The following is a 23,551-nucleotide window of genomic DNA, read 5'->3' on the forward strand; positions in this document are numbered from 1 at the left end:
ACTGCATCGTCTTTCAGGATTTTGAATAGCTCATCTGGAATACTGTCACCTCCACTAGCTTTGTTGTTGCTCAGCTTTTCTAAGGCCCACTTCACTTCACATTCTTGGATGTCTGGCTCGAGGTCAGTGACCACCTCATTATGATTATCAGGGACATTAAGCTCATTCTTGTATAGTTCCTCTGTGTAATTTTGCCACCTCTTCTTAATCTCTTCTGCCTCTGTTAGGTCCCTGCCATTTTGGTCCTTTATCATGCCCATTTTTGCATTAAACGTTCCCTTCATCTCTCCAATTTTCTTGAAAATATCTCTGGTCCTCCCTATTCTATTGTTTTCTTCTATTTCTTTGCACTGTTCATTTAAGAAGGCATTCTTATCTCTTCTAGCTATTCTCTGGAATTCTACATTCAATTGGGTGCATCTTTCTTTTTCTCCCTTGCCTTTCACTTCCCTCCTGTCCTCAGCTATTTGCAAAGCTTCCTCAGACAGCCATTTTGCTTTCTTACATTTCTTTTTCTTTGGGATGGTTTTAGTTGCTACTTCTTGTACAATATTGTGAACCTCCATCCATAGTTCTTCAGAAACTCAGTCTAATTCCTTAAATCTATTTGCCACCTCTACTGTATATTCAACAGGGATATGATTTAATTCATACCTGAGTGGCCTAGTGCTTTTGCCTACTTTCTTCAGTTTAAGCCTAAACTTTGCAACGAGAAGTTCATGGTCTGAGCCACAGTCAGCTCCTGGTCTTGTTTTTACTGACTGTATAGAGCTTCTACATCTTTGGAAGCAGAGCATATAGTCAATCTGATTTCTGTGTTTACCATCTGGTGATGTCAATGTGTAGAGCCGTCTCTTGGGTTGTTGGAAAAGAGTGTTTGCTATGACCATCGTATTCACTTGACAGAATTCTATCAGCCTGTGCCCTGCTTCATTTTGTACTCCAAGGCCAAAGTTGCCTGTTATTCCAGTTATCTTTTGGCTTCCTACTTTAGCATTCCAATCCTCCATGATGATAAGAACATCATTTTTTGATGTTAGTTCTATAAGGTGCTGTAGGGTTTCATAGAACCAGTCAATTTCATCCTCTTCAGCACTGGTGGTTGGGGCATAGACTTGGACTACTGTGATATTGAATGGTTTGCCTTGGATTCGAACTGAGATCATTCTGTCATTTTGAGGATTGTATCCCAGTATTGCTTTTCCTACTCTTTTATTGACTATGAAGGCTACTCCATTTCTTCTGAGGGATTCTTGCCCGCAGTAGTATACCTGATGGTCATCTGAATTAAATTCACCCATTCCTGTTCATTTTAGTTCGCTGATACCTAAGATGTTGATGTTCAGTCTTGTCATCTCTTGTCTGACCATGTCCAGCTTTCCTTGATTCATGGATCTTACATTCCAGGTTCCTATGGAGAAAAAAATCTTTACAGCATCGGACTTTCCTTTCACCACCAGACACATCCACAGCTGAGTGTCCTTTCGGCTTTGCCCCAGTCGCTTCATTCTTTCTGGCGCTACTAGTACTAGCCCTCTGCTCTTCCCCAGTAGCATATTGGATGCCTTCTGACCTGAGGGGCTCATCTTCCAGCATCATATCGTTTTGCCTTTTGGTACTGTCCATAGAGTTTTCATGGCAAAGATACTGGAGTGGGTTGCCATTTCCTTCTCCAGTGGATAATGTTTTGTCAGAACTCTCTGCTATGACCTTTCCGTCTTGGGTGGCCCTGCATGGCATAGCTCATAGCTTCATTGAATTACGCAAGCCCCTTTGCCACGACAAGGCAGTAATCCATGAAGGGGTACAATTATATGTATTTTTGTATATATTTTGCTAATATGTAATTTGTATTTTATAATATAAATAACAACTATATATAATATAGTTATTTTATAATATATAAAATAGTATATTATACTACCCAGCATACTTATTACTATTCCCTACTACTACAGTATGTACTACTCCCAACTCCTAGTTTGCAGAAGTACTTATGGAAGGGAGGGTTTTTAAAACCCTCCAAAACCTAGGGGCTTTCACTTCAACAAAAATCTTTACATTAATAATTTTAATAATATTGATTATTGATTATTAAATACTGAGACAGTATTTTAACAAGGCCAACACCCATTGAAGGAAAAAAGAATTTTAGAAATAAACCATTGGCTGAAGGGTTAGTGTCGCCAAGAAAACTTTGGTTTCCTGGATCATGGACTGCATTTCCTACGCGAAGGACTCTTAGCAAGGGATGGGCTGCACTTCACAAAAACAGGGTGAAAATGTACTCAGAAAAAGACTGGCCCAACTCATCAGGAGGGCTTTAAATTAAAATTGATGGGGAAGGGTGACCAATGTTTAGAACCGCTAGAACCCAAAATCAATCATAAATCCTGGTTGTTGTTGTTGTTGTTTGCCTGCAAATTGATTGGCAAACGAAAACAAACACAAAGGTAGAGAAAGGTTGATGGTTCTTCTCAATTGGAAAAGTAACCTTAAGATTAAAACAACAGTGGTGGAACATTCAAAAGATTTTTAAGAGAAAGATAAAGTTCTCCCCGCAATTGTTTTTATTGGGCATTGTTGTAGATTGTGATGTTAAAGAAACTAACTTGATGTTGAACATGATAACGGCAGCACGGTTACTGGTGGGACAATATTGGAAGAAGGATAGTTTGCCCACTGTAGAAGAATGGGTGTTTAAAGTTTCGAATCTTGCAGAAATGTCTAAGATTTCTGCTTATCTGAAGGATCATTCACAGGAAAGATATATTTCAGTTTGGAGGAGATGGATAAATTACCAAAAAGTACCATTTAGCTTATGAGTAGATTTAGTGGGATATTGTTATTGGTACGTTGTTTGTAGTTATGTTAAAAGAGAGTTAAAGCGCATTATGAATTTGGTTAATTGTATATTATGCATAATTTTTATTTAGAATATGATTATTGTAACTATAATCCTGTATTTAGCTCTGGGAAGTGGGGGGGGGGGAAGTGGGTGGGTTTGGGGTGGGAGGGATTTGGGGATATATTGTAAAATTTTGTTTTTGTAAAACTCTTTAATAAAAAAAAAGATTAAAACAACAGTATAAGACTATAAACCCATAGCTTGTTGATACAGGTACGTTCTGTATATTTGAATGTCTTATTTTTACATTTTCCAGTACATCTTAAAACTTATCAACAACAAAGCATACTGAGCAAATCAACTAAAGCAATAAGCCAACAAAGCAATGATAATAATACTCCTTGTATTTATATTACCTAAGTAGTATGAATAACATTAATAACACACATGCATGCATGCATGCATGCACATATAAAACAGCACTAACTTTTCAGGTTGGGTCATATGAACTCATGCTCTTCCGTTTATATTCAACTACTGCACCAACCCATCTAGTCTAGGCCATAACAGCATAAGCGATTCTGTTCCTTCAGTTAAAAAAAGGCAATCCAATGACAATATATAAAGCAGCCTAGTTGCTTTCAAGGATAAAAATAATCTGTGACCAATCCAGATTGGATCCTGCAAAATTAATTTGTATTATTCAAAATGAAGCTATTGATATATCTACTATATGCTGGTCTAACTTGAAATAAGCTGATCAGTAGTTGGAAGCTGGAAAGTTTTGCATATCCCTGTGATGGAATTAGCTGATAATCTTGAACCTAAGTCTTTTTTGCAGTAACGCTTAAAAACAAGTTGTTGCACAATAGATTCTCCACTTCCATATTTGTCAACGAAAAGGCTACTTATAACTAGACTATTCATCCTTGTCAAGCAAGGGATTACATCTTTTAAAATGGATAGCACAGATCTGCTGTTAGGGATTTATTTGTCTGGACTAATCTATCAAGGATATACATCTTGAACAGTGGGCATGGGAACTATGACTGTGTACTTGCCAAATAATGGAAGGAATTATTTTAACAGATGAAGACACAAAGTGAAATCTCAGATTCTGTTACCTTGTACTGAGTACCTATATTAAAATAGTATACAGGTTTAATGAGGTATGGCAATATATCCTACATTTAAGTTCCATTCAGGTAAGTAATTTATATATTATTTCTTTTGTACTGTTAATGCTTTGATTGGCTGGAATAGCTTTAGGTGTATCATCACTTTATCTTCATAACTAAGTCTTATCATATATACAGATGAATGTAGAATGATAGTTACATCTGCATGACATCTCTGCAGTTGTTAGGATGGCTGATGTATCTCTGTATCTTTGAACTGTCTTATAGTGAAACCCTAAACAAAACTGATTTGTGGTGTAAGATTGCAGTTGGAAGAATTTTAGCCTTTCCTGATATAAAATTGGGAACCAAATCAATTATCAATTTTGATGTCATAAATCAATAATTTTATGTGCTTCACTATAAACAGATTTTGCTATACATGGAAGCTTATGCAATTTGCCTGGCTGTATCGTGTTTGTTACATGCTAAATCTTCCTTTGCTTACCTTTGCGAGAACTTAAATGATGCATTTGAAATGCATTATGTTTTCCTTCTTGCTGCATTGTTTTTTCTCTTTTGTGTTGTAGGATCAGGATATTCACCAATAGAAGATGATGAAGATGTGTATGCACGCAATATATATCAAGGTGAATGCTTTGCTTATATACTAATGAGGATCATCTGTTGCCAAGAGAGCTTTTTTCTTTTCCTGCTTGGAGCATGAAAGCTTTAGGTCTGTACCAGCTAATTTTTGTACAATTTGTTTTATGATACATTGTGAACAGCCTATTCAAATTTCATAGTAATTTCAAAATTCCATCAGAATTTTAATTTTAGCCCTACGTCACTGTTACTTAGTTTTAATCCATTATAGTCTGTGTTTCAACTTTTGCAAGCATTATGGACTTCTTAAGGAAGCTGAGTCTTGCATAGTGTGTCTAAAATATAATAATTTGAACCTGCTCAATAGTGCTCTAAAGGAACATTCTGATTTGATTTTTCTACATTCCATTTGTTTGTTTTTCTGACTATACATGATACCTTCAATAATCTTCTCCATGACCAAAGTTGAGAATCACTACAGAATGACATAGAGTAATGTGCTCATTAATCCAAGGATTACAACAATGAAGTTTGTTCATACTGTATATGTTGGAAATGAAGAAAATCTCATTGTATAAAGCATAGCATTGTATGTTCATTTCTGTAAATATATTCACAGTTTTGAAGTTGAGTGCCCAGGCTTTTTTTTATACTTATATGATAACTCCTCATTTTTACTACATTATCATTGAATTACCACGTGAATTACTTGACCTACATTAAGTGATACAATAGTATTAGCATTATGTATCAACATATCAAACTCACACATTAGAACATGGTTTATAGAATGCACCATTTAATTATTTATGCTCTTACCTCCATCAAATTCTAAAGTGACTGATGCAATCATTTATATATTTTGCAGAGCTTCCCATACTCCATCTAAGACTGTCATCTGATGCAGAAATGAGTAGTAATATTTTTCTCCATATCTTAAAAACCTGAAACTTGCTACTGTTTTGCAAATTTTCAGTTGCCTTTTTAAAAAGACTTTTGCTTTATAGGAATCTTTGCCCTCCCATCCCAAACCTAAATTGTCAAAGCTGCTATAGAAGGATTGAGCTCTCTTTCCAATGATCATGAAAGAAGAGGAGGCACCCTTGAAGCTCAGTTGTTAGGCAGAGAAATAGTTGGTTAAGCCAGGAAAAAGAGCAAACAGGATGCGCGGCTCACAGTTTGCTTAAGAAGTCAGTTATTGTGGCATGTGTCCCATGGCTGCAAAATAAGAGTACGTCCCCTCCAGAATCCAAACAAAACAAGCCAAATAAATGGAAGATACTTCGGGTAAGGAATTTTCTTAATGGCAGCATCAGTGAACATATCTAGAAAGCTTAGTGCACTCCAATTCCAATCATGCTTGGCTGAAGGAAACTAAAAGCCAAAATATTTATATTCCATACTTCTTTATTATATACCTCTTTATTAACCCATGTGCAGATCATGACACCAATAATTAATTGAATTTATGTGCTCTCTTTCCACCTCTTAAGGCAGCATATGTAACTCTTGCCTTCCACGTTTATCCACCAACAAAAATAAATAGATTAGATAAACTAGACTGAAAGATGGCAAGTAGCCCAAAGTGACCCAATCACATTCTATAACTGTTGGTGGATCTGAATCAGCCAAAGGAAGAAATCTGACAGAGACGCCAGTAACAGCGGTGCGTCGTCTCGAACACCGTGGGCTGTCCCTGGACGGCGGTGCCTCCGAAAGATTCACACCAAAGGAGACGCTGGACAATGGAGGCGACGGCCCGAGCCACCTCCTCGAGACACCTTGATCGGAGACGGCAACACCAGGGGCATGACACCAGGGACTCCCGTACCTCTGGGAGGCCACGCTCTGGACGGTCCTCAACCAATAGGGGCCATGGAACTGCGGCCGGGAACAACGCCCAGAGGATCAGGGAGGGAACTGTTTGGGGCGGCTGAACCACCGGAGCTGACGCCAATTAATGGATCCCTCCATCCTGCCTTCTGCCCACTCTCACCCATCTTTGCCCATTCTCTCCCCACAGGACATAACGGGCCTGGGTGCTAGCCACAGTGGCAGAGTGGCTGGGCCTTACACCTGCTACCCCATAGAGGTGAGAGCTCTATGGGGTATGCCTCACCCAGAGTACGTTCTGGACCACCTCCGGAAGCAGAGACACAACCCATCGTGAGAGGATGAGAAGTGGCCTGCTTCTGGGGGTTCGCCCGGCCAAGTGGCAGTGGCAGGGCGACGATCCAGATACGCACCTACCCGACTCGACCCTCCTGCAAATTCACCATCCAGGGGACAGCCTTCCCGGAACCACCTGTGACTATGCTCGTTCAATACTCTAGCATAGCACTGCACGCCCTCAGGGGTTCCCCACTCTCCTGGGTGCGACCCGCCTGCATCACATCCAATCTTGATGACGGGCCCAACCACTGGGCCTCTGAGAGATGGCCAGGCAGGGTCAGGGGCCTCCAGTATAAGCCCAACAAGAGGCCCCTGATTAAGTTCTTAGTTAAGTTTTTTGTGGGGTTAGGGAGGGGGGAGGGAGAAGACTATGGTTGCGCGGGAAAGGCACGCCTTCCAGCCACCATAATGCATGCCAGGCCCACGGCCGTTCGCGACGGCGTACAACGAGGACCAGTCGCCGATAACACCCAGTGGCGTACTGACAAACGTCCCATCCCTAGGATGGTGGGGAATGGCAGAAGGTGCACAGACAGAGGGCCGTATCGTCACCGGGAGTGTCATCTCCGCCCTGTACAGGCGGTGAGACGCTCTGACCCTCTGTTCTCCCCCGGAGGACCCGGGAGCAAAGGTGCGCACCCTCCCATGCTAAGGCTGGTCTACCTGAATGCAAGGTCCGCAGCTAACAAAGCTCACCTCATTCGTGACCTAGTGGAGAGTGAGCATGCGGACCTGGCCTGCATCACGGAAACCTGGCTGGGCCCAGAGGGGGGTGTTCCTCTGGTTGACCTCTGCCCGCCAGGTTTCAAGGTACTGCACCAGCCCCGGGCTCATGGGAGGGGCGGGGGAGTGGCAGTTATCATCAGGGAATCCCTTAGCCCGCGAGAGACCACCGTCCCTCAGATGGTCGGGTGTGAGTCTCTCCTACTGAGATTCGGCCCAGGGGCGCAGTTGGGTCTGCTGCTGGCGTACCTACCACCTAATCGTGCAGCGGCGGCCCTACCCGAGCTACTCGATGTCCTCTCAGGGTTGGTGGTTGAATTCCCAAGACTCATGGTCTTGGGCGACTTTAATCTACCGTCCCTGGGAGGATCGTCCGAACTGGCTCGGGAGTTCATGGCTTCCATGACGGCCATGGACCTGTTGCAAATAATTTCTGGGCCGAATCATGAGAGAGGCCACAACCCAGACTTGATGTTCTTGTCTGGACGGTGGCGTGACGATGTCGGTGGGGGTGCCACAACTATTACGCCCCTGTCATGGACCGATCACCACCTCCTGCGGCTAGACTTCCCCCTTGCCACCCCCCACCGTGGGTGCACGGTGCCAGTCAGATGGTACCGCCCTAGGCGCCTAATGGACCCTGGTAAGTTCCAGGCAGCGCTTAGGGACTCGCATGCACCCCCTGCTCACAGCTTGGCGGAAGCCTTAGTGGAAGCCTGGGAAAAGGCAGCCACGGAGGCTCTGGACCGAGTTGTACCCTTGCGGCCTCTGACCCGGCGCAGATCCCAGCGAGCCCCATGGTTCACCGAGGAGCTCCGGGAGATGAAGCGTCGGAGACGGGGCCTAGAGAGCCGTTGGAGGTCCAGTCGATCCGAATCCGACCGATTGCGACTAAGAATCCTCACCAGGTCTTATCTCGCTGCGATAAGGGTGGCAAAATCCAACTACTTTTCCACCCTCATCGCGTCCGCAGATAATCGCCCGGCTGCCTTGTTCAGGGTGACTCGCTCCCTATTAAACCAAGAGGTGAGGGGGGAACCCTTGCAGGGTCGAGCCGAGGAATTTGGTCAATATCTGCTGGATAAAATCGCTCGGATTCGAACTGGTCTGGACTCCAACTGGGCTGAGATGGAAGAACAAGACATGGACAGTCTTGTCGACGTCATCTGGGAAGAATTTGATCCTGTAACTCCTAAGGAAGTGGACAGGATTATGAGAAGGTTGAGCTCCTCCACATGCTTACTGGACCCGTGCCCTTCCTGGCTGGCCTATGCAGCTCGAGAGGCGACACGAGGCTGGTTCCTAGTGGTCATCTCTGCTTCTCTGAGTGAGGGTCACTTCCCCACCGCCTTGAAGGAGGCGGTGGTGAGACCTCTCCTCAAGAAGCCCACCTTGGACCCATCCTCTTTGAATAACTTTCGTCCAGTCTCCAATCTTCGCTTCCTTGCGAAGGTGGTTGAGAGCGTGGTGGCGCACCAACTTCCTCAGATCCTGGATGAAGCGGTTTATCTAGACCCGTACCAATCGGGTTTCAGGCCGGGCTACAGCACGGAGACGGCATTGGTCGCTCTGATGAATGATCTCTGGAGAGCCCGGGACAGGGGCCATTCCTCTGTCCTAGTCTTATTAGACCTCTCGGCGGCTTTCGATACCATCGACCATGGTATCTTGCTGCGACGCCTCAGGGGACTGGGAGTGGGAGGCACGGTTCTGCGTTGGTTCTCCTCCTTTCTCCAGGGTCGCTCGCAGTCGGTGCTGACAGGGGGACAGAGGTCGACCCCGAGGCCTCTCGCTTGCGGAGTCCCTCAGGGGTCGGTCCTCTCGCCTCTCCTGTTCAACATCTACATGAAACCGCTGGGTGAGATCATTCGCAGTTTTGGAGTAGGGTACCATCAGTATGCTGATGACACCCAGCTTTTTATCTCAACTCCTAACAATATCAGTGATGCCCTAGACGTGATGTCCCGCTGCCTGAAAGCGGTCCGGGAATGGATGGGGAGAAACAGGCTTCAACTGAACCCGGACAAGACTGAATGGCTGTACGTACCGGCAAGCCAGGAGATTCAGAACGTCCCACTGCTTAACATTGGGGACAAGTTACTTCCCCCTGCTGATAGGGCCCGCAACCTGGGTGTCCTCCTAGACTCGCAGCTCTCCCTGGAAGACCACATTGGAGCTGTGACCAAGGGGGCCTTCTCCCGGGTTCGACTAGTTCGCCAACTACGGCCTTATCTAGACCTGGATTCCTTACGTACAGTCACCCATGCCCTTGTGACATCTCGCCTAGACTATTGTAACGCTCTCTACATGGGGCTGCCCTTGAGATCCACTCGGAAGCTTCAACTGGTGCAAAGTGCGGCGGCACGGACACTCTTGGGAGCCTCCCGATACTCCCATATCACACCTCTCCTCCGTGCGCTGCACTGGCTTCCGGTTGCCTTCCGTGTGAAGTTCAAGGTGCTAACAATGACATTCAAAGCCCTACATGGCATGGGTCCGGACTACCTACGGGAGCACCTTCTGCCGATGTCAGCACCCCACCGTCCTGTGCGCTCCCACAGAGAGGGCCTCCTCAGGGTGCCACCGCTCAAGGAATGTCGGCTGGTGGCCCCCAGGGGGAGGGCATTCTCAGTGGGTGCGCCAGCCCTCTGGAACACCTTACCTACCGAAATCCGGATGGCCCCTGACCTCCGTACCTTCCGTCGCGACTTAAAAACTTTTTTGTTCCAGCAGGCTGGCCTGGCATGATAGCGTTAATTGGGGTCCCAGTTTGTGTTCATTAGTGTTTCTTATTATTTTATTGTTCGGTCTGTATTCTTCGTCCTTCCTCTGTACACCGCCCCGAGTCCCTCGGGAGAAGGGCGGTTTATAAAAACTAATAAATAAATAAATAAATAAATAAATCTGCTATAGTGATAATACCTAAATGATGGACATGGCACTATCTTGCTTGCTGTGTTAGGTACACATTTTCTTTGGCAGTCCTCTAAACATGGAACTTGCTGCCCCTGGATGCCCGTGTGACCCATATCCTTTGCAGACAGCACTTAAACCATTCTTTTCTATGGGACTTTTGAGCATAGTCTTCCTTACTGTTATGTATTGGGTTAAATGAGAACAGTTGCAACAGCTGCACAGCCGATACCACCAGGTGGCGCTGTACCGAAACTGCTGTGACAGGGATCAGCTTTCGGCGGGAAATCTGAGGTTTGAAATGATTGGTCAAAGGCCTCCCTGGCCAGGTATATAAGGGGCACAGGTAACCCCGATTCTCAGTACAGTTTCTACCACCAATAAAGAGCTGCATGCTGTACTCCTCTGCCTGGCGTCTTTTCCTGCATTCCAGAACGCACTACACAATACTTTCACTTATCTTTGCTTTTAAAATGTTTCTTTTTACTGTGAACGTTGCCCAGAGTCCAAAGATTGGGTAACATAATGCTGTAAAAAAGCAAGTAAGTATGGTTTAGTATAAGGTTTATGCTAATTAATAAATATGGTTTAGTGTCCTAAGACTCCATAGTACCTTGGTAGTCAATTTATTCATCTTTAGTTTGTCAGAATCTGATGATATTGAAAAAGACTTCAGAAACTATCTACTTATTAAAGATGGGAACACTGATTGTGGGTAGGCTGACAACTGCCAGGGAATCAATATGAAGGGTAGATTTCTTGTTTCTTCTCCTTTCAAAATTTGTTTGAAATATTCTAAGTCAATGGCTTCCAACCTTTTCTATATCCCGCACCCCTAGAAGGCTTTTGATATATTCTCGCACCCCTTACAAAAGTTCGAAATAACGGCAACAAATTATGCATATACACTGTAGTTTTGAAAACCCAAGTTTTCGCACCCCCTGGAATATCATCTTGCACCCCAAGGGGGTGCCAGCACACCCGGTTGGGAACCCCTATTCTAAGTACATTTTTAGAAGTACAGAAGAAATTCTTGTAAATGTTTAGACAAAATATGTTTCAATTAATCTGTATGTTGACAAAAGCTGGTATATCCTCTACTTATTTAAGAATAAATAAATCAACTCTACTTAGTAATTTATTTTATGCAAATGGTGGTTGAAGGTTAGTGAGTAGAATATGTTCTGTGATGTCAGCCTGAATATTTTTTGTACAGAATCTTGCAAATCTGAAAACACATTTCTTCCCCTTTGCCTTCACAGCCCAAGAAAGTAGAGAAGTTCCCTTCTGAAAGGTTGGCCACATACATATTCCTTTTGTGGGCTGAACTACCAAGTCTTGTGTGACCATTCCCCTAGCTATGGCTGTCTGCCCTGTCTCCCCAAGCATTCTTCTCACTTTGTTCCATGGATGTGAGAGTTGATTAGGTCAGAAGACGCAAAAATAAATAGAACAGGGAATTCAAGAAGTCTATGTGGTTATCTGCTTAAGATCTAACAATACATCTTATTGTGGTTCCCCACTTGGAGTGATTACTAAGGTTTGGGGTCTTCAGTTGATAAGTCCCGGAGCTGACAATATGCTTAGGGTACAAACTTCTTGGGGGATCTGATGATGATGCTTTGGTTTCTAGTTGCTTCAGTGTAAGGAAGGATTACTGCTCATGCAAAGAAAAAGTCGTAAGACAAAGTTAATTGGAAAACAGATTTGTGTGTGTGTGTGTGTGTGTGTGTGTGTGTGTGTGTGTGTGATAACTTAATAAAAAGAATAATAAGTATTCCAAGAAAGTAAATTAAGGAAGTAATGCACGTTATTCTGATGTACCAAATTTCCTCAGTCTGATGCCATTCAAATGTCTTCCAGAAATCTTGGGCAATCTTTGTCATGCAATTAGCAAGCTTTGATATCACATACTAATTTATAAATTCTAAGCTTTAAATGTCACTATAATTCCACATCAATATATTATAGGCCTGTATGCTTTAAAGCACATTTTCAAGCAGGCAGCAGGACAGTTTGAGGATGATGGTACATTCTCTCCGTAGCCCCTTTTCCTGTTTTAGGGTTAGTCCTTTTCCTGTTTGAAAATTTGGCATACACACCGTGTGTGTTTAAGGGAGTCTGCTACACAGGAAACCCCTGCTAACTGTGTAACTGTGTAACATCTTCAATAGGGGATCCCTCCCAAGTGTTTTTCACCACTTGGCTTGAGTCAGGTTGATGCCTCTGACTTCTGCCTGAGTTTGCTACCTGTGTTTCCTGCCTACGTTAGGACTTCTTCCATTAATATATATATATTTTTACTAGCAATCTGCACAGAGATTTGTGAATAATTCACGGAGACAGCCTGCCTCCAGCTTCTTTTCTGGAAAGCTGGCATGCAGGACTGGCTGGCTGATGCAACTCTAAATAGGGTAGTGAATTTTGAACATGATCTACTGACATGGTGAAACAGGAAGAGACAAGGTAAAATGAGCTTACATTAATTAATGTAATTAATTAATGTAATCTGAATACAAGAGTGATTAACCGCCATGAGGGGAGTGCACTGAGGTTCTTTCATTGTGCAAAACAAAAAAATAAAAAAACAAGCTCAAATCTGGAAACAAACAGGAAGGAAGAATGCTAGGATTAAAGGAAGAGAAAGCAGAGTGTTGTGGTTGGATGGAGTTGCTAAGTTTCCACAGAGCAGAGAGAGAAGAGAAATTTAAAGAGCAGAAGGCAATTTATGTATCGGATTATAATGTGATAGAATCAAAGATGTTTTGCAAAGATAAAATGGTATGGAGGATTATTGTGGTACTATTAGATTTAGATTTACTATCTAGATTTAGATAGTTCTTTTTTTCCTCTATTGTCTTTATTTTTCTTGCTTCTTATTGTACGTTTTTTGTATCTATTGCCTTATGTTGTTTTTCTCAAGAAGGAATACCACGAAACATAAGTATGTAAGTATTGGAATTTTATGGTGCTTATTTCACCATTTAAAAGTTCTGATGTACTAAATTTCCTCAATTTGATGCCATCCAAATGACTCCCAGAATTCTTGGGCAGCCTGGGAGCTGCTTTCCTCATGCATTTGGAAGGGATCTCAGTGAAGAAAACTATAATATACAAACCTTCCCATTCTCTCTTCTGCATAATAATCTTGATGCAACCTCTGTCTCATTTCTGTCTTTGCTGTGGATGTATTCATAGAAGGTTTGGCCAGGTGAACCTTTTTATTATTATTTTTCATTTTCCTGAAGTGTTCTTTAAACTAGATTGCCTTGAAGACATGCACTGTTGATACAGAGATTCCTATGGATGGATAATTAGATTCTTTTTTTTTTGTACAACCACTGTCATGGGATTCTCAGCAATAGACAAAAGCTTTAAAACATTCCTGGTAAAATAAAAGACATGCACAATATAGCTAAAGTCAAGGCAATTAGAGTGCATTCTGAAAACCAAGCAGTATGTAAAGATAGTGAATGTGATTTCCTCAATTTTAAAAAGGCCTTTGGAAAAATTCCTTTCCAACTTGCTTCTGGAAGCCCAACAGTGTCAAGCTTTGTATGATTTCCAGGGGAAGGCTGTTTCATATGAAATGCTTCTTCCTAGATTCAGCTGCTTTGGTTTCAGCAAAGCTGGGACTTACAAGCCATTTCTCCTGTGATATTCATACTGGATAGGTCAATTCTGATTGAAGGGGGCAGTCCTGAAGACACCTCAGTATCAAGCTGTGTAGTTGTATTACGTATATTTTGTATATTGAACACTAAATTTCTCTTTCATGTGCACCTCTTTTAATTTTCCTCTCTGGTGTATAGGTGTTCATGACAAAAATTTCAGTGTGCTAGTCATTAATCAAATGAGACTTGGCTTAAACAAATTCCTAAGCTTTTGAGAATGGCTGTTAAATATTAGGAGAAGTAGAATCAGCTGGTATCACACAGTTAAACAAATTAGTAATCTAATTTGGCTTATAAGAGAAGAATTAAAGTTTTTTTTTCTTTTTGAAGAACAGAGTACAAAGCATACACGGAACTAAGATGGAAATATTTTCTGTAAAATAAAAGGAGATATGGGGTTGTGTTGTACTTGCCATTTATTTCAGTACATCATATTCTCAGGTAAATAGGGTATAGGATAGCAAGAAACATACACAATATTTTATCCATTTTTAGTGCAAATTCAATCTACTTTCTTTTTGAAAGAGGAAAGAAAGTATTTATTGTAACTGGCCAGTTGGTGGCAGACTTATCCCATAGCAGGAAACTAAGGTGGCACTCCTTACATCAGTGCAAACTGCTGGTTTTAAATGTTCAGTATTTGTATAATTTTTTGTATAGTAATAATTCCTGGAACAAACAGGGGAAGACAAAGTTTTCAGTTCTGTAACATTGTAGAGTAAGGCCTTTTGATGATGTACTTTCTTTTTTCCGGTGTAATTGCATAGTCTTGTTTTCCCCCCACATGAGCTGCTTAATTAAATTAATACTACTGTTCTTATTTCCTTGGTTGGTTTTCATCCTGTGGTTTCTCTTTCTAGATACACCATGGTGCTCTCCTATCAAGGTAAAATATGGCTATGCAAACTGCAGAAGTCCTCAGGAAGGGTATTATAGAAATGTCTTGGGGACCACATGTGATATTCGTTGTCAGAAAGGTTATGAACTGCACGGTCCTCAGCATCTTATTTGCCAGTCCAACAAACGCTGGTCTGGGAAAGTTCTCTGCAAACGTAAGTGGCTCATTTTTTCCTGAAGATTGCTTTCAAGTTCTTTGCTTCTGATCCTGTTGCTCTTGACCATATATAATCGAATTTTAGTGGGACTCTTATTAGTTCGTTTTTTTAGCAGAGTAAAAATTAGTTATGGAATTCTTTGCTCATACAGAAGAAACAGTAATTTTTAGCAGTGAGGTATTTCTGTGCTTTTCTATGCAGTTGATAGTGTTCAGTTTTATACAATAGAATACTTTTTAGTCTTCCTATATATTTCAAAGGGAATAATTTATGTGGGGGGTTTTTAGTTGCATTGGCAATATTAATGGTTGTAATTATTTTCATTTATGTCCCTATGTGTTTATATAGGCTGCTTTAAATGTATGCATCTGTAGCTTTAAGGATTTGTTGTGAGTGGAAATGTAATTAATGTAGCCTTTATAAAATAATATACTGTCATTTTTAAGCTTTCCATGGGAAAAGAGTTGCATGAAATACATAGAAATAAATATAAACATCAATACTAAAAAGACAAAGGAAGAGATTTCAGACTTCAATAAGAAAAATAAAACCTATTTTTTTCCTTGCAGTGCTTTTATAATTTTTGTGTTTTGATCCCCTGTTTTTCTTTGTTTCTGACCATCCATGCTTCACTTCATGTAAAAGCAAGGCAGAAGTAAAATTATTTCCTGTTCAGAGCTCAGTTTCTTTATGCAAAATCACCCACCTTTCGCTTCTGCATATTGCAAATATAGAAATATTTAATTTCCACAGAGAATTACAAAGGATATCTTTCAGAACCCTCAGTGTATCTCTGCCCCCCACGCTCCAGTTTAACCCAGATTTGCCCTAGATATAATCAAGCACAAATAAGCAACCTTCAGGACTGCCAGCAAAATGAGGAAGTCACCAGCTATGAGTGAAGGTAAATGGATCCAATCTGAGAAACTAGGTGGATTGTTTGGACAGTTTGGCAATTTTTCCTCATTTGAAGAATCAGGGGAATAAATTGCAGCTGAAAGCTGTTCTCCTTTTGAATTTTAAAGGATCATTGTCTCATGCAGTGCCATAATGAAATTCAAGACAATTCATCCTTTGCTTAGTAACCAATCCTACTTTGTCTCACACTATGAGGAATGAGACCCTCCAACTTTTCAATAAGAATTGGAGGGATACAGTAAATTCTGGAAAGATCTATGGTCACAAATTTACTACACCTCAATTGTTCTACAGTACAGATTTTTGTGTAAGAAATGCATCTGCCCTTGTGGATTGGAAGTGATAGAAAATGCTACCCATGTTTTCTTCCACTATACCAGTGATGGCAAACCTTTTAGAGACCGAGGGCCCCAAAACTACCTCGCCCCCGCTCCACCCCCTGCCCCACGCACCTTTCCCCACATGCCCGCAGGGCCACCCATCACCTCCATGGCCCACTGCAGTAGATCGCCCAAGTGACCCTGCAGCACCATGGTGGCAATGCCTTCCGCCTGTGCCACACAGCATCATCTGCATGCGACAGGGCGCAAGGGTAGAGTTTTGTCCCTGCTGCTCAGCTGCCATGTGCTTGGCTGTGCTGCTCCACATGGGCCGCGCCCAGGGGTGACTCCTCCAGGGGGGCTGCGGGTGAGGAAGGGGCCGCGGGGGAGGTGGGGCTGGGGTGACGGCACATATCCCCACAGAGAGGGCTCCGAGTGCGCCTCTGGCATGTGTGCCATCGGTTCACCTCCTCTGCACTATACCCTCTATAGAAATTACTACATCAAGTACTGTATATCACAACCTTTCTGTTGCATCACCCAGCCAATCAGACTACTACTGTATTGTTTTCATACAAAAATTATTTTGTTGCACGTGATATGGTAAAATGTAGTGCAATATAATGTAGAGCCTGATAGGAAGTAACAATCATGTCTTCAATTATTAATGTTGATTTTCTCTTAACAGAAAAACGCTGCCCAACACTTTCTATGCCACCTAATGGAGGATTCAAGTGTGTCGATGGTGCTTACTTTAATTCCAGGTGTGAATATTATTGCTCACCAGGATATCAGTTAAAAGGAGATAGAGTAGTACAATGTATGGATAATAAAGCTTGGAGTGGAAGACCAGCTTCCTGTGTTGGTAAGTTGAAAATCATGATGATACACCACTGCATTTGGATAGTAAGAGATATATTAACTTGAAATGCAAAAGGCAATGAATACAGTTGCTCCTAGTATGCTTTCTGGCACTTGTTATACAATTTCCTAAGGATCAAAATATTATAATGCAGCTAAAACAAAACCCAGAATGCAAATGGTGTCCCTGTCTCCTAATAAAAATGGCTAAAAACAGCTGAGAGGCATTATCATCCCTCCATTGTGTTCTCATTGATGACAAAACAGACATATTTCTCTGCATTCATCGCATCCTAAATCAGGTTTCCAACAGAGCTTTCTGAATATTTAATAGGCTATTCAAATTGGAGTAATTAAAGAGAGAGAAAATAACAGTGTATTATAGTTGCTAGGTCTTTTGGACCCTTGCTTAATATTATACAGTATGTTCAAATCAATGTTCAGCCCTGAAACTTAATGAAGTCAGGCAAACCCTGTTTTCTCAATCCAGCTTTCATAAAGATAAAATTGATAGAGGATGGCACAGAAATCACAAAGAAGTTCTATAGAAGAGAAGTCAGAATTAAAAAAAAAAAGTTAGATAGGCAATCATCATGTATAGATGTTATTTCTCAGACTCCTGGTTAACATCAAGCATACATGATTTCAACAATTTTGCAACGGGTTTGGTATTTCTGGAAAGCAAACTAGCACAGCTGCATGTGGCTTCTTTACGTATAAAACCATACATTCCTACCTTTTGCAAATTTGGGTTGTGTTTAGTAAGTGTTTCAATGCAGTTAAACTGCATAGAACATTCTGGTCAGGCAAGAAGAATTTACAGATCCAGAAGAGCCTTGAGATACAGTTCCTATAGTAACACAGGATCATTGTATTAATGTAACTGAAATTTATAACAAAATATAAAGGCTTATGTTTTATCATTTAGTTGAGGGGATTCTTAGAATTATATAGCTGAAGCACTGAAAATTCAAGAAACTGGAATATTTCTTTTTTTATTAATTTCAATTTATTCTTATTAGGTATTGCCTTATTTACAGAGACTGCCTGTTCTTTGGGCAGTGCATATAAAAGGTTGCCTATCCATTTTTCATCAGCAAAAAATTTTCTTAACCAGCATTAACAACATTTGTAGTTGCATGCAGAGCTTCAATTTACCGATGATTAATTTGCCTTAAGCAGGAAGCAAATGTTACAATGCAAAGCTTTTTTTTTTTAAAAAAGACAGTAATATTCATTGGGCCTAACAGATTTATATATTCCATTTTTGACATGTATGTATATACCAGTTTGATTTGTACAAATATTCTAAGAACGTGAAGCTAGATAGCTTCAGGCTATATGTACTTTACTGGAAACACAGTACTTTTCAGCAAAAATGGATACCCAGTATGAACTTACACATAATTTCAATTAGATATCCAAATGCAAGCAAAATATTTGAAAGTCTGCAGATGGAATTTTAAAGTCTCCTAGTCTTCTGCCATGCTTTTAAAAAATGGCCATCTTGTTTCACTTGAGTGAAAATTTCACTTTCTTCAAAATCAAGACCATATTTTTGAAATTTGGTGTAAATGTAACCAAACATTTAGTTTTTAGTTTAGTTTTTACAGGTTTGTAATGATTGTGTCAAGACTTGAAGAATGCCTATGCTGTCTCAGCCATTATTGCTTCTTAGCTTGCCTACAGACTCAGGCGGGAGGGGTGCGAAGAATGGAAGGCAGGCGTCAGATATCGGAATGCCAGCTATGAGAACCAAGGTTGCTCAAGATTTGTTTACTAAAAACATTCCCTCATAATAATTCTCTGACTTATAACTGGACAATGTGACCTGCACTAATAAGGGAATGGAGGTTTCTCTACTTTTAATATAGCAATTTAGGCATGAGATAACCAGAGCTGGTTTTCCTTTCATCTGTGCCAAATTGATGTGCTCAATAAAGTTTTGCATTAGAGATTACATTGTCTCAGCTATGCTTACTTCATTGAGTTCATCAGTCGGAACCTTGACAGATTGTCTACAAAGAAACCAAGTTTCCTTGAAATACAGCATGAATGTTAAAAATGAAAAAAAATTTTTTTTAGAAAAGTAGGGCTGCCAATTATAATGCAGTAAAAAAACTGAAGACCGTTTGAACAGAACAACTTTGTATAGAAAAAGCACTTATTTTTACAAAATTAGAATAATTTTGAAAAGCACAGATAACTAAAATTGAAGAGTAGGCAAGAAATCACTTTGTGTGAAACATTTTATATCTTTGCATAGGTGTTGTTATAAATAGTTCTCTTCTAATATTTTAGATAACATTTTATTGGTGTCATTTTAATATTCAACAGTTTAATTTTATTTATTTATTTATTTATTTATTTATTTATTTATTTATTTATTTATTTAAATTTCTATACCGCCCTATTCCCGAAGGACTCAGGGCGGTTTACAGGGCAGCATAAAATACAATATAAAAGATAATATAAAATTAAAATACATTAAATTAATTAAGCCCAATTAAAACAATATTTAAAAAGCTAAAACCCCTTCAGTCCAGGCCTGATAGATTGAAAAACCAGGTTTTCAGGTCCCGGCGAAATGAAGGCAGATCGGGGGCAGTCCTGAGTTCCACGGGTAAATCATTCCAGAGGGCAGGCACGCCCACAGAGAACGCTCTTCCCCTAGGAATAACTCGCCGGCATTCCTTAACCGGCGGTATCCTGAGAAGGCCCTCCCTGTGGGAGCGCATAAGACGAAGGGAACTTGATGCCGGCAGCAGGTGTTCCCTTAGATAACCCGGACCCAAGCCATTAAGGGCTTTATAGGTCATCACCAGCACCTTGAATCTCACCCAAAGGGCAACCGGAAGCCAATGCAGCTCGTGGAGTAGAGGTGTTACATGGGAGTATCAGGAAGCCCCCATCACAACTCGCGCGGCCGCATTCTGCACCAGTTGAAGCCTCCGAGTGGTCCTCAAGGGCAGCCCCATGTAGAGAGTGTTGCAGTAGTCTAAACGGGAGGTCACGAGCGCATGGGTGACTGTGCGTAGGGCATCTCGGTCCAGATAGGGTCGCAACTGGTGCACCAGGCGAACCTGGGCAAAAGCCCCCCTGGTCACGGCTCCTATATGATCTTCTAAACTGAGCCGTGAATCCAGGAGGACGCCCAAGTTGCGAGACCTATCAACGGGGGGTAACACCTCACCCCCCATAGTTAACGATGGACAAAACTGGTTTTCCCGATCTGCCGGTATGCACAGCCACTCAGTCTTGGCAGGATTGAGTCGGAGCCTGTTTCTCCCCATTCAGACCCGAACTGCCTCCAGGCAACGGGATATCACGTCGAGGACATCACTGAGTTGGTTCGGGGTAGAAAGAAAAAGTTGGGTATCATCAGCGTACTGATGATACCCCATCCCGAAGCCACGAATGATCTCACCCAGCGGCTTCATATAGATGTTGAACAGGAGGGGAGAGAGGACCGACCCCTGAGGAACTCCACAAACGAGAGGCCTTGGGGTGGACCTCTGCCCTCCCGTCAACACTGACTGTGAACGGCCCAGGAGGTAGGAGGAGAACCACCGTAAAACAGTGCCCCCCACTCCTAACCCCTGAGACGTCGCAGCAGGATACCATGGTCGATGGTATCAGAAGGAGCAACCCCTGTCCCGAGCCCACCAGAGATCATTCATCAGCGCGACCAATGCCGTCTCCGTGCTGTACCCAGGCCTGAAACCCGATTGGTATGGGTCCAGATAATCAGTTTCCTCCAGGAACAGAGGAAGCTGATGCGCCACCACACTCTCAACAACCTTCGCCAAAAAGCAAAGGTTGGAGACCGGACGGTAGTTATTTAAAACAGGCGGGTCCAGGGCAGGCTTCTTGAGAAGGGGTCTCACCACCGCCTCCTTCAAGGCAGCAGGAAAGACACCCTCACTCAAAGAGGCAGATATCACTGCCTGGAACCAGCCTCGTGTCTCTTCCCGAGCTGAATAAACCAGCCAGGAGGGGCACGGGTCCAATAAACAGGTGGTAGAGCTCAGCCTCCCCATGATCCTGTGCACCTCCTCGGGAGTCACAGGATCAAACTCAGTCCAGATAATACTACTCTCAAGACCGCTCGATTCCTCCCCGTCAGACTCTGCCCAGTCAGCGTCCATCCCGGTCCGAATCTGAGCAATTTTGTCCGCCAGATGCTGGCTGAACTCCTCGGCCCACCCCTGCAAGAGCTCCTCCCTCACCTTCTGATTAAGGAGGGAACAAGTTACCCTAAACAGGGCGCCCGGGCGATTATCTGCGGACGCAATGAGGGCCGCGAAGTGATTAGACTTCGCCGTCCTCATCGCCGCGAGATAAGACCTAATAAAAGATCTTAGTCGCAATCGGTCAGATTCAGATCGGCTGGATCTCCAACAGCTCTCCTGACTCCGTCTCCGACGCTTCATCTCCCGTAGCTCCACAGAAAACCATGGAGCCCAACAAGATCTGCACCAGGTCAGGGGTCGCAAGGGTACAACACGGTCAAGTGCCTCGGTGGCGGCCCTCTCCCAAGCCTCCACCAAGGCATCGGCCGGGCTGTGAGTGAGGGAAATAGGTATAGACCCAAGCGCCGTCTGGAACCGTTCTGGATCCATCAGGCGCCTGGGGCGGAACCACCTGGTTGGCTCTGCAGCCCAGCAGCGAGGGGTAGCGTATTGGAAGACCAGCCATAGGAGGTGATGATCGGACCACGACAGGGGGACAATATTTGGTGAGGCCCCTCCCAGATCATCAAACCACTGCCCAGATAGGAAAACCAGATCGAGAGTGTGACCCCCTCCATGGGTCGGACTCTGAATTATCTGGGTCAGGTCCATGGCCGTCATGGAGGCCATTAACTCCCGAGCTAACTCTGATGACCCGCCCAGGGATGGAAGGTTGAAATCACCCAGAACCATAAGTCTGTGGAATTCAACCACCAGCCCTGAAAGGGTGTTGAGAAGCACGGGCAGGGGGTTGCAACACAGCTGGGTGACAGGTATGTCAGCAACAAGCCCAACTGAACACCAGAGCCACACCTCAGGAGGAGCGATTCACTCCCACCAATCTGTACGACAGTGGTCTCCTGCGGATATAAGGTCTCCCGTATAACCACCGCCACACCCCCGCCCCTACCCTGAGCCCGCGGCCGGTGTAGCACACAGAAAACTGGAGGGCAAAGATCAGTCAGAGGGACACCTCCCTCTGGGCCCAACCAGGTTTCCGTAATGCATGCCAGATCCGCGCGCTCCTCCTCGATTAAATCTCGGACGAGGGGAGCTTTGTTCACCACAGATCTGGCATTGAAATACACCAGTCTAAGCTCAGGGACCCGGATAAACGGGTAGCAACCAGGGGGTCGAAGCATGCTACCGCTTGAAAACAGCAGGGGCGTGATCCCAGACGTTGGTATGGCCCTCCGTGCAACCTCCTGCTGCCATTCCCAATCGTCGTGGGGATAGGAAACCCCACTCCATAGTCGGAAGAATCCGAGGTCCCCAACCCCAAGCCCGTCTCGCCGGGAACCATCTCCGGCCTGGACTGACAGCCGGTTGATAAAATACCCTTATCCCTCCCACCTCTATCATTCAATTTTAACTATCTTGGTAGCAGTTTGTGGCTTAGTTATTATTATTGTTTAAAAATCTTCTATGCTTCAGTAAACACTAGCTTAAAACAAATCATCATGTTTGTGTTTTTATATACAGATATGGAGCCTCCAAGAATTCAGTGTCCAAGTGTAAAGGAAAAAATAGCAGAACCCAATAAATTAACATCCCGGGTATTCTGGGATACTCCAGAGGGACGAGATACTGCTGATGGCATTCTGACAGAGTGAGTAAAGGTGTATAGTTAAACAATATAGTGACAGTACATAAACTTAAAAGCTGTACATGAAACACACTTTTTAAGTTTATGTACTTTTAATTTAGTATATAATGTTCTACAAGTTAGTATGAATTAAGATGTTTACAGCAGTTTAGTTCCTAGTCTTTCTTTCAGGCATGCAGTCCAAATAATTTTGTAGTCTAGCAATTGAGGAGTAACAAGATGCAAGATCAATTTTTATATAGTCAATGCTTACTTTATATCCATATATAGTATTGCAGGATACAATCTGGGTCAGTCACCAAGAACAGAGGTTTTGTTGTCTGAGCTTTCCAACTCCTGCTAGAGCCCATCTTCGGGGAACTTCTCTAGCAGAAAGTGTGTGCTGTTCTCTATGTGGTATTTATAGTGCCTGTTGTAAATGGCTTTTTAGAAGTTGCTTGGGGTGTGTTGATGGCTGGCTTTTAACTTATTAGCTGTCATTTGTTTGTGCTGCCCAGCCCTCGCC

At 42.9% G+C, this 23,551-nt stretch overlaps 1 protein-coding gene across 2 annotated transcripts in view; it reads left to right on the forward strand.

The window, feature by feature from the left end:
• The window catches only part of SRPX (sushi repeat containing protein X-linked), a 52,727-nt gene that overhangs the window by 17,826 nt on the left and 11,350 nt on the right, over positions 1 to 23,551 (forward strand). Inside the window, exons 2-5 of one of the 2 annotated variants that reach the window (XM_083363055.1) lie at positions 4,557 to 4,616; positions 14,915 to 15,106; positions 17,036 to 17,212; positions 22,923 to 23,049. In XM_083363055.1, the coding sequence (XP_083219181.1) occupies positions 4,557 to 4,616; positions 14,915 to 15,106; positions 17,036 to 17,212; positions 22,923 to 23,049 (556 nt within the window). The remainder of the gene's footprint in view (positions 1 to 4,556; positions 4,617 to 14,914; positions 15,107 to 17,035; positions 17,213 to 22,922; positions 23,050 to 23,551) is intronic. The other variant, XM_083363056.1, reaches the window with a different exon arrangement.

Source organism: Vipera ursinii (assembly GCF_947247035.1).
Source record: "Vipera ursinii genome assembly, chromosome: 4".
Lineage (NCBI taxonomy): Eukaryota > Metazoa > Chordata > Lepidosauria > Squamata > Viperidae > Vipera > Vipera ursinii.